The sequence below is a fragment of the Myotis yumanensis genome, unplaced genomic scaffold (genome assembly GCF_028538775.1).
Source record: "Myotis yumanensis isolate MYYU_CA2020_CCGP unplaced genomic scaffold, mMyoYum1.0.hap1 SCAF_3, whole genome shotgun sequence".
NCBI classification, from domain to species: Eukaryota; Metazoa; Chordata; class Mammalia; order Chiroptera; family Vespertilionidae; genus Myotis; species Myotis yumanensis.
In genome coordinates this window covers 119,360,532-119,372,862 of record NW_027223754.1, presented here as the reverse complement: position 1 = coordinate 119,372,862, position 12,331 = coordinate 119,360,532, and the positions used below count along the sequence as shown (strand labels likewise).

Genomic DNA, 12,331 nt, shown 5'->3' with positions numbered 1-12,331 from the left:
CATTTGGCTATTTAAGAGGTTTATGTGTTTTGGTGGTTTTAATCTTAGTTACAAAACTAGGAACCTGGTTTATTTTTTGGTTACCCATTTTTTTTTCCTTGAAGACAGTCTTCCAAAACTATCAAAGGAGAAAAGGGGTTGCATGGGAGACAAACAGCATAGCTAACAACGTTCGAGGCCCAATGGCAGAGGAAAAACAGCCATTTGGTCTCATCAGTAGGACATATTAGTAGAAATATTTTGGGCATCATTTTTTTTGATGTTACACATTTGTGGCATTTGACATAAGGAACTAGATTTTCATAAGGGTAGGATGCCAAGTAAACCGTTGATACAAACAGAAACACAATTTGACAATACCATTACCATGAGATAACTGAAATGCAGAATTAGGGAAGGAAAATGCTACAGAAACATCTTTCAGATGTCAAAGAATGAAGGAAGACTGGGTTTTAAAGTGATTATATAAGACATTGTGGAGATTTCTTTAGGGCATGACCATTTATCTATAAAGCAACTTGACTTTAAGATTAAAATGAACCATTTTGGAATAGCTCTTTTCATTCCAGTTAATATTTAGTTTGAACACAAAATTTAAAAAGCCAAAGGGGGTGGGGGGTGGGGGTGGGGTGGGAACAGATTTACCAACAGTCCTGGCAACGGAAAGGTAGCACCAAGATAAAATGTAGAACTGGGCCTAATTTTTTTCTCCCTAAAATAGTTTTGCCACTTGAGCTGCATTCCACTGGGAAAGGGGCAGCAGTGAATTACATTAAAGTGCACATTCCAACTGAAGTTTTCTGTTTCCTAGGCCCAAGGTCCACCGACCCCTGGACAAACCTATCACTCTTCTACACAAGAGAGTGTATCAGAGCAGCTCGTGGTGACAAATAAAAACCAGAGATCATCATGCCTTGGGAGGTGATGAGCTGCCAGGCTGACAGAAACCATTAACCTCACATTTCAATCCCAGTTTTCCTGTAAAGCCACTGGGGGAGAGGCCACCTTACGTAGACAGTGAGCACAGCAGGAAGGAAAGAAAAAGACAAGGTTGAGAAGAACCACAAAAGAGATGTGGTTTTTAGGATTCTAAAACTTAAAGTCATTCCTGTCACCTAAATTTGCAGTGATGTGATATGGCCGCATTAACTTATGCAGCTCAGAAATGTGACTGTGAGAATGATTTCTAGGTTTTAAAAAATTACGAGAAAAGCTCACGAGCAGGATATTTGCTTATTTTAAAAATCTGACCTATTAGTACGCATCTGGATATTCACCATGCTTCGAGCCTTTGTTCAGCCTGCTATGCCTGCATACCAGCCGCTTCCCAGTCACCCGTCTGCTGAAACAGAGGTGAAGTTTAAGGGCACTTTGGTGCATGAAGCTCAACTCAACTGTTTTTACACCCCTCCTGGAGGTAAGAAACCCAAAAGTGGAGGAAAGAATAGAAAGAACATGTTGAAATTTACTCTAAAATACTTTAACGATGCCTAGAATGTGTGACTCCCCAACTCTAAGGACTCATCTTTTTGGCAGTCCTCTTCATATTTAATACAGGATCTTTAACAGAACAGTTGTGAAATTGTGCCTAAAATTGCACTGCCCTGGTTTATGTCATGATTTGGAAATTCTCAGTTGGATAAAAGAAAAGCAGTGTTCGGGGCAACAGGCAATGCAACATTGCCTCTACTTATCTGCTAAAACACCAGTCTTCTACTTGCCTTTTAATTCTGCAAGAAAGATTAAGGAAAGCAAAATTTCCATATTAGCTTTCATGTTTGATGAGAGTAAGCTGATTATTTCATAATGATATTTTCTTCTTTTTTAATTTCTTCAGCAGAAAAATCTAAAGCTGATCAAATTTAAGAGGCTACTTCAGAGGTCATTAGAGGCAATATCAAATATCCTTAAATGCACATCCATTTAGAACCCCTTTTGCTTATTAACATGGTGCATTAGTTCATTCTGGATGCTCTTTGGGGATTTACTTCATTTAGTTTATGTTCCTAATAAATATTTCTATACAATCTGTTCTTTTAAGACATTTATCATTTGTTTTATATTTTATCCCAAATATATTTACATTCCAAATCACAAATGGTAGCTTACAACCTTTTAACAAGGATTCATGCTAATATTTGTGCAAGTTTAAAATACGGCATATTTCCATATAGGTAGTAAGTAGATAATAAATAATTATATAGGTAAGATTTAAACAGAGTAAGAATATCTTATGTGGTAATGCTCTTCTCTCTCTCTAAATTGCAAATTTCTCTCAAAATGATAGGAAAATATATTTTTCTTGGTCAGTATGTAGCAAGAAGTCATTTAAATTCTCTTTTTACTACAAAAGTCATGAAAAAGTGACATTGTAAATTATACAGATCTCTTCTGGGCACTTAAAGATAAACCAAAATTTAAAAAAATTCCTTCAAACCCCATTCCTTTCATGAAGTCTTTCTCAAAAGAGTGGACTGATAATCCCAATGTAAGGACCAAGAACTTCTAATCATGTATTTGATGGAAACAATATATCTTGATTCACTGTACCATTTACAGGTTTTTATAAGTTTGACTACATTGATGACTTGTTACTGGCATCTGGTAGTTAGCCCACACACTCAGCTATTACCCTTCTGAAAGATTGCAAGATAGTTAACAAATTAGAAAATTAGAACTATGAAACTTTAGAGTTGGAAGTAAGCTAAGAAGTGTGCAGTTCAATCATCTACCTAACAAGGCTAAATGACTTAACCAAAGTCGTTTTTCTTGGTTCAATCTGTTTTCTCTAAAATATGCCCTTCCCCATTCTTACAAATGAAATGAAAAGTATTAAAACAATTTTTATGTTTGATTGATTTGTAGGTTTGGTTATGTGAGTTTATGTGGACTTTCAAAAGGAAAAAAAGAAAAGATGGAAGGAAGGGAGAAAGGGAGAAATGTTGAGTGGAGGAAAGAGAGAGGAAGAAAAGAAAAGGGAATTGAGATTTCTAGTACTGGCTGTATTTTTATGGCAGTAAATGCTCGAACAACAATCATGTTGCCCGTGTACTACATGCACAGATGGAAAACATAGGCTGTGTTTGGCTGCTCTGTACTTCTTCCCCATTTGGAATGCTTTTCACTAAAAATGTTTATTTCGACAGGTTCTTTAATGCCTTTAAAATAATGTTCTTTCATTCACCTCTGCCTTAGCTTTACTGACCAAACACGGGCACAATCTTATAAAACAAAATTCTAGCTGGCCTCTGAGAGTCTACATAACACTGTTATCTTTGGCCCTTGGTCTGGTTCTTTTCATATGACATAGTTTTACTGCACCTCACAAATCAGTGATCCCATGATCTCAGAATATTGGAAGGTTTACAGTAGATGAAACTTCTTTTATGGGTGACTAATGGTCATGAAAATTTTGGGGGAAACAGTAGAAAACCTAAACAAATACTGTGAAGTAAAACAACCTTTCCTTTCTAAATAAGTTACCTTCATTAGAAAGTTAATGTCATAAAAACAATAACAAAAAATAACCTCTCAATTGAAGCATTATACTAATTTGGATTAAATTAATATGTATCTCAAACTGTAAATGAGAATTTATTATCTTCAAGGAAAAAGATAGATTTGTCTTTTTTAAAGTTTTCTTTTATAACAAATGCATGTTATGTCATTAGACCTTCTGAATCTCCACAGAGGTCATTATCCTCTCAAAGTGGGAATCTTGAAGTCTGCTACTACCTACTCTCAGGTTCATGAAAGGTCAAATGGAATCTTCCTCATTAATACTAACTTCCTAATTTGATTTATTTTATGAAAAGTTCCTTTAATCTAAGAAATTTAACAGGCTAAATAAACATTTAAAAAAATTAGGAAGTAGAAAAAGCCACAGGTAATAATAAATATAAATAAGAACTAGAGGCCCGGTGCACGAAATTCATGCACTTGGGGGGGGGGGTGTTCCTCAGCCTGGCCTGCGCCCTCTAGCATATTCTGGGAGCCCTGGGAGGATGTCCGACTGATGGCTGAGTGGGCCTAAGCTGTCAGTCGGACATCCTTAGCATTGTCACGGAGGCGGGAGAGGCTCCCACCACTGCTGCTGTGCTCGCCAGCCGTGAGCCCAGCTTCTGGCTGAGCAGTGCTCCCCCTGTGGGAGCACACTGACCACCAGGGGGAAGCTCCTGCGTTGAGTGTCTGCCCCCAGTGGTCAGTGCGCATCATAGTGACCGGTCATTCCACCATTCGGTCATTTGCATATTAGCCTTTTATTATGTAGGATACACTATAGATGAGGCCCCCTAGAATCATAAGAAATGCAAAAAATTCACTGTTAACTCATTCTCGAATTGCCCCCCTTAAAGTCAAATTGCCCCCCCCCCGTGGGGCGTGTGCTGCACCTTGGGAACCAGTGGGCTTGACACTTTTCCTCTCTGAGCTTCATTCTGAATACATACACATATACCATGGGAATTGTAATCTCTTCTCCGCCTACCTCACAGGGTTGTCATGAGGAGGTTCTGAGCTAATAAACCTAGAAATGTTTCATCAAGTAAGTGATGTCTAAACGGGAAGGGATTGTTATTTTTAAGCTCAAGGGTATCCTAGCAGGTAGCAGGTGCTCATTAGGGGAGGAGGGCATGATTGTTTCCTGGGATTGTTTCCTGGGACGGTGGCTGCAGTTACCAAGCTTTGCAGAGGGTTCCGCAGGCCTCGGAGGGGCAGGCTCTGGCCAGCAGCCCTATAGCGGTGGTCATCCCTGGAGGTGCTGGTGGGGGGTAGGGAGTTAGGGGGCACTAGGGGGGCAGCGAGGCTGAAGGGGGAGTAACTGTCAAACCTTCCCACTTGGCGCCATTCTTTAAATTGTATGTGGCTGTTTTGCAGCTGTACCTGCTCAGGGCGGGGCTCCAATCTCCTGGAGCTGGGTGGGGGCTGGGCCAGGGCGGGGCCAGGAGGGCAGGTTTAGCTGTGCCCCCAGCGAGGTTCAGCACACTTCCACTGAGGATACAGCGCTGCTGCTGTCGGGGGTTGGAGGTGGGGTGGGGGGAAGAGTCTGACCCTGAAGAGGCTGCTCAGGCCTGCCTCCACCCGGGTCTGGAGTTGTAGAGAGAAGAGGTGTGCCCAGCCCCAGCGGAGGGGGCGGGCAGAGGCGATCACGGGGCGGATTCCTCAGGGGCTCTGACGGTGGTCGCTGGCGAGCTACTGTTGTGGGTGCCCCTGGCAGGGGTAGCGGGGGAAGAGATCGGGAGTCGGAGGTGCGGGCTGCAGTTACTAACGAGGCTGGGTCTTCTCCTTGTCTGGTCAGCCTCCCCATCCCCCGAGGGGTGCAGGGGCTGGGGTAGGGTGTCCGTCCGTCCCTGCGAGGGTCCGGGGGCTGGGGTAGGGTGTCCGTGCAGGGGGATTGGAAGAGCTCCCCGTGGCCGCTTCCTCTTCCTTCTTTGCAGTTGGGCTCCTGTCAGGTGCTCTCCTCAGACCCCCGAGAACTTGGCTCCAGCTGCCCACCCCTTGCTGTGCACGCATCAATATGAAAAGTGGTCGTTATGCGGAACAGCATAACAGCAATTAGCATATTACCTCTTTATATGTACAGATGACTTATTCTATTTCGTTGGCCATTTAAATTTATATTTCCATTTTGTTCATAATCTTGGTGATTAATTTCAAAATCTCCTGGGACACAGATAACAACATGGGTTCCCTAAAGTGTCTTCCCCTTTCCCTGAGCTCTTACTCAGCCTTAAGGACTCAATCTTTCTCATAATCCGTCAGGATAAATAGTCTTAACTTCTTCTTTGCCCCCAGTTATTTGTACATCCTTTGATTAAAACAAACAAAATGAAATACATGCCATTATTAAGTACTATGCAACCATTCCCTCTGCTACACTATGAGCTCTGGGAAGGTAGGATTTGGTTAATACACCCAGCATGACGACTAGCATGAGTACACATTCAACAAATGTTTGCTAAAACATTTGAAATCTAAGTCTTAAAGATCTTACACCATCGACACTACTTATAATTGCTCATATTAATAGTTCTCACTATTCTGGCTTCATAGGACATCACAGACAAGATGTGCCTAGATCCTCTGTATGGACATTACACCTCCGACAAGGGTCACAGCAGGGGTGGATTCTCTTCACATCGCCCCTTCTGTTCTCCTACTAACTTCACTCAGAGTTTATTTTGCTTTAAACATTTAATAATTTTAGGCATAAGTAGTACTGATGGGAATTTGTCTTTAGGGTATAAACTCCTTAGAGTGTATATTTCAATTGATCCAGCACTGTGTAGGCAATAATGTACTCATTTTATGTGTATTTATTATACAACAATTTTACCATATACCAGTCTTCCTGATACCTGTCAGGCACTGGCACCTAAGAGTTCAAAGAATGCAATCAATCTGCCAAATCACATGCATTGTTTTCAGGGTGTAACTAATAGCACTTTAATCTAGCAGAAAAATAAGATATTCATATTCCAGTCATGTCTCACAGTAGTAATCTAAAGCTTACATTTACAAGTACATAAATTATCTTAAAAATATACTATTTATGTGCAATGTCAGTTATTCCAAGAACGTATTGAAAATGTACTATTTTATGTAAATCTCAATGTAGCAAAATGAGTCCAATCGCATATAAACTACAGTTTGTGAGAAAGATATGTTTAAGGTAAATATAAAATAGAATATTTCTATAGGTCAAAATTTGTTCTGCAACAAACTTCCTCATATTTGTATCAGATTATTTAATCAAGGGTTTAATAATTATAAGAAAAGCTTTGCCCCAAAATACCCTAACTATAAAACATAAATGATCACTAAAAATTTTCTAAGATTTTACATAGTAGTGTTCTAGCAAAAGGAGACTAACACTACTTCTTAATTGAAGAAAAGTGAGCCAGAGTTTCTGTCTTCTTTTCATTTTGACCTTAATCTATAATTATGAATATAATAGATACCACTTTCCCCAAGTCCTTTATGTTATAAACAGTTAAATCATGTTTGGGTTCCACTATTAAATAAGAGCTCTAAGGTTGTATGTAGGATAATTCTAACACCAATTCTTTTTTTTTTTTTTTTTTTTTTTTTTTTTTTTTTTTATTCCCCCCCTTCACATTCCCCCGGCCCCTACCCCCCCGCCCCCCCCCCCCCGCCCCGTGTCTTGTGTCCATTGGTTAATCTTATACGCATGCATATAAGTCCTTCAGTTGGTCTCTTAATCCCCCCCCCAACCCTCCCCAGGCTTCCCACTGTAGTTTAACATTCTGTTCAATGTTGCTCTGCTTCTGTATCTACCCCTGTTCATCAGTCCATACTGGTCCCCTTTATTTGTCCCAACCTCACTGGAGTAGTCTCAACCTCACCAGGGCCGTTTCAACTTCACCGGGGCCGTCCCTACCTCACGGGGGCCGTTTCAACCTCACCGGGATCGTCCCTACCACACTGGGGCCGTTTCAACCTGACCGGGGTTGTCCCTACCACACCGGGGCCTTTGACCTGACCGGGGTCGTCCCTACCTCACGGGGGCCGTTTCAACCTCACCGGGGTTGTCCCTACCACACCGGGGCTGTTTCAACCTGACCGGGGTTGTCCCTACCACACCGGGGCTGTTTCGACCTGACTGGGGTCGTCCCTACCTCACGGGGGCCGTTTCAAACTCACCGGGGTCGTCCCTACCTCACGGGGGCCGTTTCAAACTCACCGGGGTCGTCCCTACCTCACGGGGGCCGTTTCAACCTGACCGGGGTTGTCCCTACCACACCGGGGCTGTTTCGACCTGACTGGGGTCGTCCCTACCTCACGGGGGCCGTTTCAAACTCACTGGGGTCGTCCCTACCTCACGGGGGCCGTTACAACCTGACCGGGGTTGTCCCTACCACACCGGGGCCGTTTCGACCTGACCAGGGTCGTCCCTACCTCACGGGGGCCGTTTCAACCTCACCGGAGTCGTCCCTACCTCACGGGGGCCGTTTCAACCTCACCGGGGTCGTCCCTACCTCACGGGGGCCGTTTCAACCTCACCGGGGTTGTCCCTACCACACCGGGGCTGTTTCAACCTGACCGGGGTTGTCCCTACCACACCGGGGCCGTTTCGACCTGACTGGGGTCGTCCCTACCTCACGGGGGCCGTTTCAACCTCACCGGGGTCGTCCCTACCACACCGGGGCCGTTTCAACCTGACCGGGGTTGTCCCTACCACACCGGGGCTGTTTCAACCTGACCGGGGTTGTCCCTACCACACCGGGGCTGTTTCGACCTGACTGGGGTCGTCCCTACCTCACGGGGGCCGTTTCAAACTCACCGGGGTCGTCCCTACCTCACGGGGGCCGTTACAACCTGACCGGGGTTGTCCCTACCACACCGGGGCCGTTTCGACCTGGCCAGGGTCGTCCCTACCTCACGGGGGCCGTTTCAACCTCACCGGAGTCGTCCCTACCTCACGGGGGCCGTTTCAACCTCACCGGGGTCGTCCCTACCTCACGGGGGCTGTTTCGACCTGACTGGGGTTGTCCCTACCACACCGGGGCTGTTTCGACCTGACCAGGGTCGTCCCTACCTCACGGGGGCCGTTTCAACCTCACCGGGGTTGTCCCTACCACACCGGGGCCGTTTCGACCTGGCCAGGGTCGTCCCTACCACACCGGGGCCGTTTCGACCTGACTGGGGTCGTCCCTACCTCACGGGGGCCGTTTCAACCTCACCGGGGTCGTCCCTACCTCACGGGGGCCGTTTCAACCTCACCGGGGTCGTCCCTACCTCACGGGGGCCGTTTCAACCTCACTGGGGTTGTCCCTACCACACCGGGGCTGTTTCAACCTGACCGGGGTTGTCCCTACCACACCGGGGCCGTTTCGACCTGACTGGGGTCGTCCCTACCTCACGGGGGCCGTTTCAACCTCACCGGGGTCGTCCCTACCACACCGGGGCTGTTTCAACCTGACCGGGGTTGTCCCTACCACACCGGGGCCGTTTCGACCTGACTGGGGTCGTCCCTACCTCACGGGGGCCGTTTCAACCTGACCGGGGTTGTCCCTACCACACCGGGGCTGTTTCAACCTGACTGGGGTTGTCCCTACCACACCGGGGCCGTTTCGACCTGACCAGGGTCGTCCCTACCTCACGGGGGCCGTTTCAACCTGACCGGGGTTGTCCCTACCACACCGGGGCTGTTTCAACCTGACTGGGGTTGTCCCTACCACACCGGGGCCGTTTCGACCTGACCAGGGTCGTCCCTACCTCACGGGGGCCGTTTCAACCTCACCGGGGTCGTCCCTACCACACCGGGGCTGTTTCAACCTGACTGGGGTCGTCCCTACCACACCGGGGTCGTTTCGACCTGACTGGGGTCGTCCCTACCTCACGGGGGCTGTTTCAACCTCACTGGGGTCGTCCCTACCACACCGGGGTCGTTTCGACTTGACCGGGGTCGTCCCTACCTCACGGGGGCCGTTTCAACCTCACCGGGGCCATCCCGACCTCACCGGGGCCATCCCAGCCTTACCGGGGAAACAGGAAGTTTGGCCCTCTGTCCCCTGCCGGCGGCTCCCAACCTGACAAAATCTCCAGGCGTTCCTGGTGTCTAACACCAATTCTTAACTAAAATTATTTTCTTTCTCCAAAAATACCCCTAAGAACATGAAAAAAAATTATAATTTTTCCTTCTGTGGGCTAAGAAGTAAATTAACTCAAAAGTTTCAATTTGATTACTTAAAACTATTTTCTAAGTGATTTTTGGACAAAAGTCAGTAATATAAAAAATAGACTCTAAAAGAACAGACACGAACAGTCAATGTAGCCAAAATGAGCACTTACTATATGCAAAGTACTATGTTAGGGTAGGAAAACTAAAAGGTCCTTCACTATTAATCATTAATCCAGCTTTTCTCTGCCAAAATGTAGACTTCTACCATGCCAAACTGGGTTCTCAAAAACAAAATAGGAAATACACTCCAAGCCACAATATTACTCTCTGTATGTTACTCTCACATAGTATCTGTACATCACCAACCATATATGACTTTGCCACATGGGTTCTTCCTCATCTAAGCATGCCAGATTGTTAAGTTCAGAGATGCATACACATTTTCCCATTAAATTCATGTGAAGATCCTATACACAGTGAGCCCCTAATCATAAGTTATGGAAGTGTAGAGACTGTGTAAATTAGATAAGTATTGTTTACCCATATTGTATGTGTTTTAAGGAGCTACCAAGTATCACAACTCAACACATGGTAAAACAAAGACATAAAACCCAAAAGGTACCACAGGATTCAAAAGTGACATTTTGCTTTACACGATGCTTTCCGGAGCCATCTTTAAATGATAGAATGCCAGTTCCTAGGTAAACAGCATTCTTTAGAGTTTAGATCTCTTCCTTTCCATACAAGTGGGTAATGACAGAGAGAACAAAAATGTAATTCTGGGTTTAAGGTCAGAGTGACAAGTTTCATCACTCAAGTCATGGGAGATGTGTAACCCTTAACCATATTAAAACACATTAGCTCTCAGAGCAATGGCACATAATAAATAGATCCATTTTTTTCCGTTAGAATGACAATGGAGGCTTATAGGCACAGAATGACCACACTATAATATTTTAATTTTAGTGGCTTCTTTCTTTTTCCCTAAGAAGCATAGACTTAGCTGGTTGAAAGAGTCTTTGAAGGTTATCTAGTGCAACCAACAACTCCTCTCACAGTAAAAAAGCCTAAAGATTGTATAGGTTACCCAGCCTGATTAAATATGAAATATCAGATTCCTTGTCTCCCATTCCATACTGCACATGATTTGAATGAGTTCACTTTAAATGATATTCTATTGTTATTCCTGCAAATACTAAATTCTGCCTGGTAAAAATGTCAAATATTTTCAGCCATATAATTACTTTAAAGATATTTCTTGACTCTAGAGGGCTTCAGGAGTTCAATAAAATATCTAAAATTGTATGCAGAATGGTGTGTATATATGCGAACAGATGTTCTCTTGGAAGTCTGGAAGTACAAAGCATAGAGCCCTGGAACAATGCCTAGTATGGAAAACATTTGAGGGAGGCAGGCAGGAATGAAGGAAATTCGTTTGATTCTCAATGGGATTTGTGACTCAAAGAAAATTAACTACTATTTAAGGCTATCAATATACCAATAAATATCTTAAAATAGAAAAACAAACTCTCAATTATCTGTAGGCAGATAATGTGGCTTTCATTCTCGTAGTAATAAATTTACACATCATTCACTTTTAACCTTTCAAGTTGCTTTTGTAATAATTGCCTGAGCTGATTCCAAGGTTAAGAAAACAAGGTCTCGAGGTCTTAGAATTTGTTAAGTTGGAAGACCTTTTATTCCTCACATGGCCTGAAGCCTAGGAGAGGCTTGCAAAGCACAGGCTCCTTAGCATCTTCAGCCATGTAAAGGGCGAAGCACACAGCACAGCTTCCCTTACTGCTTTGTATTCGCTGAGAGGTAGGATTTTCCATCTCTGCTGCCAAGTGAGAATAGGGAAGAATTTTGAAAAACTGGACAACTTTGTGGCTCTTTCTCAATCACCCCAAGCAGAGTACCTTCAAAATTGGACAAAACATCGGACATATCTATAATAATAAAAGCATAATATGCAAATCGACCAAACAATCAAACAGCAGAAAGACCATCCGGACGACCTTCCAGACAACCATGCTATGACACGCAATGGCCTCAGGCCAACCAAGGCGGGTGCGATTGGTCGGGGGGGCCCCGCCATCACCCCAAGATCACTCTGCAGAGGAAGGCCCAGGCCACCCTCTGCGGGGTGATCGATGGGGGGGGGCTCCACAATTGATTGCTCCAAAGAGGGAGGTCCAAGCCACCGGCCGGTGGGGCAATGGATCGAGGCAGGGCGGGGGAGCTACATGATCGCTCCAAAGAGGGAGGCCCAGACCAGCCAAGCAATCACACCCCATGCCTGTCACCCACAGAGGGAGGCGACTGGCGGCGAGAGAGGTGTGGGCAGCGCCGCACAGATGGCAAGCAGTGGCAGTGGTGGGGGGCGGCAGCCGGGGTAAGGAAAGCCCCAATAGACCCTGATTGCTGGCCAGGCCTAGGGATCCAACCCGAGGGGTCCTGATTGCGAGAGGGTGCAGGCCAGGCTGAGGGACACCCCCCTTTCCGTGCATGATTTCATGCACTGGGCCTCTAGTATACACATATAACACTTCTAGAATTAATATAAATGATTTGGGAATTACTTTAAGTACCTTGTATGTATCTATTTCTTATCCAGATCTGTTTGCTTTCTGTGTTTATTTGGTACCACAGAATACAAATAAGATATAAAATGTAGTCTCTGTCCAC

At 44.9% G+C, this 12,331-nt stretch overlaps 2 protein-coding genes across 8 annotated transcripts in view; one reads left to right on the top strand and one right to left on the bottom strand.

The window, feature by feature from the left end:
* Positions 1 to 12,331, bottom strand: part of DCP1B (decapping mRNA 1B) — a 53,826-nt gene that overhangs the window by 24,411 nt on the left and 17,084 nt on the right. The window lies entirely within an intron of this gene.
* CACNA1C (calcium voltage-gated channel subunit alpha1 C) overlaps positions 1,006 to 12,331 on the top strand; it is a 691,490-nt gene continuing 680,164 nt past the window's right edge. Inside the window, exon 1 of the mRNA XM_070409470.1 lies at positions 1,006 to 1,417. Coding sequence (XP_070265571.1) covers positions 1,279 to 1,417 — 139 coding nt within the window. The 5' untranslated portion in view covers positions 1,006 to 1,278. The remainder of the gene's footprint in view (positions 1,418 to 12,331) is intronic.